Raw genomic sequence first — 3,007 nt, 5'->3', positions numbered from 1 at the left:
ACACACACACACACACACACACACACACACACACACACACACACACACACACACACATATATACGCGTGTGAAACTTTTCTAGTAACTGCTGTTGTTACCATCTATGGTTTATGAGATTATGTAAGACTTCTACCATTTTGGATGAACACAAAATGTGTTTTTTTGTTATTTACGCACTGAACTTATTGACTAGTTAATGATTTCAATTCTAAAAACCAGAATTAGGTATCGGTCTAAGCACTAGAATTCGATTTTTTGGTGACATTTACTGATTTACAAAACACACACACACACACACACATATATATATACATATATGTTCATAGAATGATATCTACCAAATGTATTGGTAAGATAAAACATGCAATCGTTACCAAAATAGAAAAAATCCGTCCACAATGGTCTATAATAAACTCCTTATGAATCGATCTCCTTGGTTATATGTCAAAATTTAAAATTTAAATAATAATTTAAATAAGAGCTTTAACGCTAATATCCATATATATTAAAGTTTATTACCTATGTAAACATTTCTGTATAAGGTCAAATTCAACTCTTAATTCAAGTTAAATAAAATTACCTTACACATCCTCAGGGTATAAAGTAAACACCAAAAAAGCTTTATAATCTCTAAGGCTGATCTACATCCAAAATATCTCCATGATCAATAACTGTGTTACACAATAGTAACTAAATGTTCAAATATTGAACGCTATTTATAAAATTAAAAAACTTATCATCTACTCTAAATTTTAATTAAAAATGCGCTATGTCCAAGGAATAAATAATAAAAAAAACTTCATCATCAAATAAATTCCGTCTAAGGGAGACAACCCTAATAATATTATTAATTATAACAATCCAGTAATACAAATTATTGATCATTGGTACTAAATTAAATTTTAAACTAATGGTAATCTATATTATATTTATCTCTAGAAACTTTAGTAAATAAATACAAATATACAATTAGATTATTAGTAACAAATCATATAGTTAAAATATCCTGTATTTTAAACCTTATATTATATTATAATACCCGATCATATTGAAATTTATAATTTACTTAAACCAGAAAAACGTATGCCTAAGAAAATGACTACACCTGAAAGCATTGTATGTGAGTTTATTTATTAACTTACCCTTAGAAATAATATAAAAAATAATTCTAGATTACACAACGAGCAATATCTTTTACCTTTATCGTAAGGGAAAGATTTTCCAATATATGACCATTCTAACTAATATTGCTTTTTTTGTTCCTTCAGTTCCCAAATAAATTTACTAAGACTAGTATTCGCCATTTTACTTTTATCTTTAAACGTATTATAATGATTCGATATTCGTTTACAAATTTGTCCCGAAGAACAACCCACGTATATGCTAACATCTGTTAGGGTCGTTACCTTACATTGATAAACTATGTTCTTCGATCTAACATTTGGGCCTTCAAACTTCAATCTTCTGGGATTAACCTCTGTTACTGTAATCCTAGTACGATTATTATTATTATTATTATTATTATTATTATTATTATTATTATTATTATTATTATTATTATTATTATCTATATCAGGGTTCTCATCACTATTCTCCCCAATTCCTTTTGATTTTAGTATTTTAAAATTATGAGCTGCAATTATTTGGGCTAAGTTCTTAGTGTTTGAGAAACCAAACCTAATGCTGTGTATTAATAATTTTACCATAATGTGAATTCTTTGGGAAATATCTACTTATCACCTCTCTAAACTGTGCAATCAAATTAGATTTAACATTTCTACCAAAAGGGATTATGAACCATAGATTATCATCTTTAGTGTTATCACGGTTATTAGTATAATTCTTAAAAAATTTTAATTACCTATGTTACGTTTATGAATATCTCTGGGGGTTTTTTATCTTTATTTCCTCTTAACTTATTCTTACACTTATTATTCTTATAATTCATAGCTGTCTTAATATTGTTACAATCAGGTTTGACATAGTAAGCCTTCTCCTTGTATCCGGCCCTATTTAATGCCGAATTATAGAATTGAGTTTCATTATCAAAAACCATATCATTTGCAGATAATTTATACTCCTTATACTCTGTGAATTATCGTAGTATCCATAAATGTGGTTAGTTAAATTGATTTACAATAATCCTATATTTTTTCCGTATAGTCCTATCGGTAGAATATTGTAATATCGATAAATCTGATCTCTGTGGCTGGAGACAAGACCGAACTGACCAATTAGACTGGACTTGGAGTCACTCGAGCACACCAACAATGAATACTGGACCAAATAATGACCACACTATGGACAATTCTAAAGGTAACGTTATCTCCTTGTTTCTCGCCCTCGCTCGCTCTCTCTCTCTCTACCTCTATCTATCTGTCTGTCTATCGATCCTCTCCTTCCCTCTCCCTCCCCCTTACCCTCATTGGCGGAATTTAAACTCACCCTGAGTTCAAATTCTGCTGTTTTGATCTTGCTTTGTTTTCATCCGCTATCTCTCCCTCTCCCTCAGTCAGTCCATCTCCTTCTCTTTATCTTTCTTCCCCCCCCCTCTCTCTCTCTCTCCCTTCCTCTCTCGTTTTCTCTTTCAGTAGCTTTACATTCATATATCCTCCTTTATAATTTCCAATTCCTCCGTGATCGACGTTGTCTTTCTCCCCTCCAGGAAATGACACCATTATATTTCTTCTAAAACTACGTACTATCAATTTTTATTGCTGTAATTTCATGGTTCATGTTCTTATCATTGTAGCTATGAATATAATCACTATCACCACTGCAACTACTACTACTATATTTACACAGGTTCCTACCTATATCTGGAGAGTTCTTCACCAGTTTCTCCAGGGCAGAAAGCCAGGCTTATTTCCACAATTTTCCGTCCTTATTCCTCAGACATGTGCTTAAGGTAACACTTAACTTTATTTCTCTACTTGCCACCTACTATCTAAACTGACACACACCGTGTTTATAATAATTAGTGGTCTGTTTATCGAAATATATATA

The 3,007-nt window shown here is 31.1% G+C and overlaps 1 protein-coding gene across 4 annotated transcripts in view; it reads left to right on the top strand.

Moving 5' to 3' along the window:
• The window catches only part of LOC106867428 (MAM and LDL-receptor class A domain-containing protein 1), a 317,166-nt gene that overhangs the window by 205,704 nt on the left and 108,455 nt on the right, over positions 1-3,007 (top strand). For all 4 annotated transcript variants that reach the window (XM_052970190.1, XM_052970192.1, XM_014912304.2 and 1 more), the window contains 2 exons: positions 2,165-2,317; positions 2,807-2,909. In XM_052970190.1, the coding sequence (XP_052826150.1) occupies positions 2,165-2,317; positions 2,807-2,909 (256 nt within the window). The remainder of the gene's footprint in view (positions 1-2,164; positions 2,318-2,806; positions 2,910-3,007) is intronic.

This window comes from Octopus bimaculoides, chromosome 8, assembly GCF_001194135.2.
Source record: "Octopus bimaculoides isolate UCB-OBI-ISO-001 chromosome 8, ASM119413v2, whole genome shotgun sequence".
Lineage (NCBI taxonomy): Eukaryota > Metazoa > Mollusca > Cephalopoda > Octopoda > Octopodidae > Octopus > Octopus bimaculoides.
Note: the sequence above shows the minus strand (reverse complement) of the source record. Positions and strands in the feature narration are given on the sequence as shown.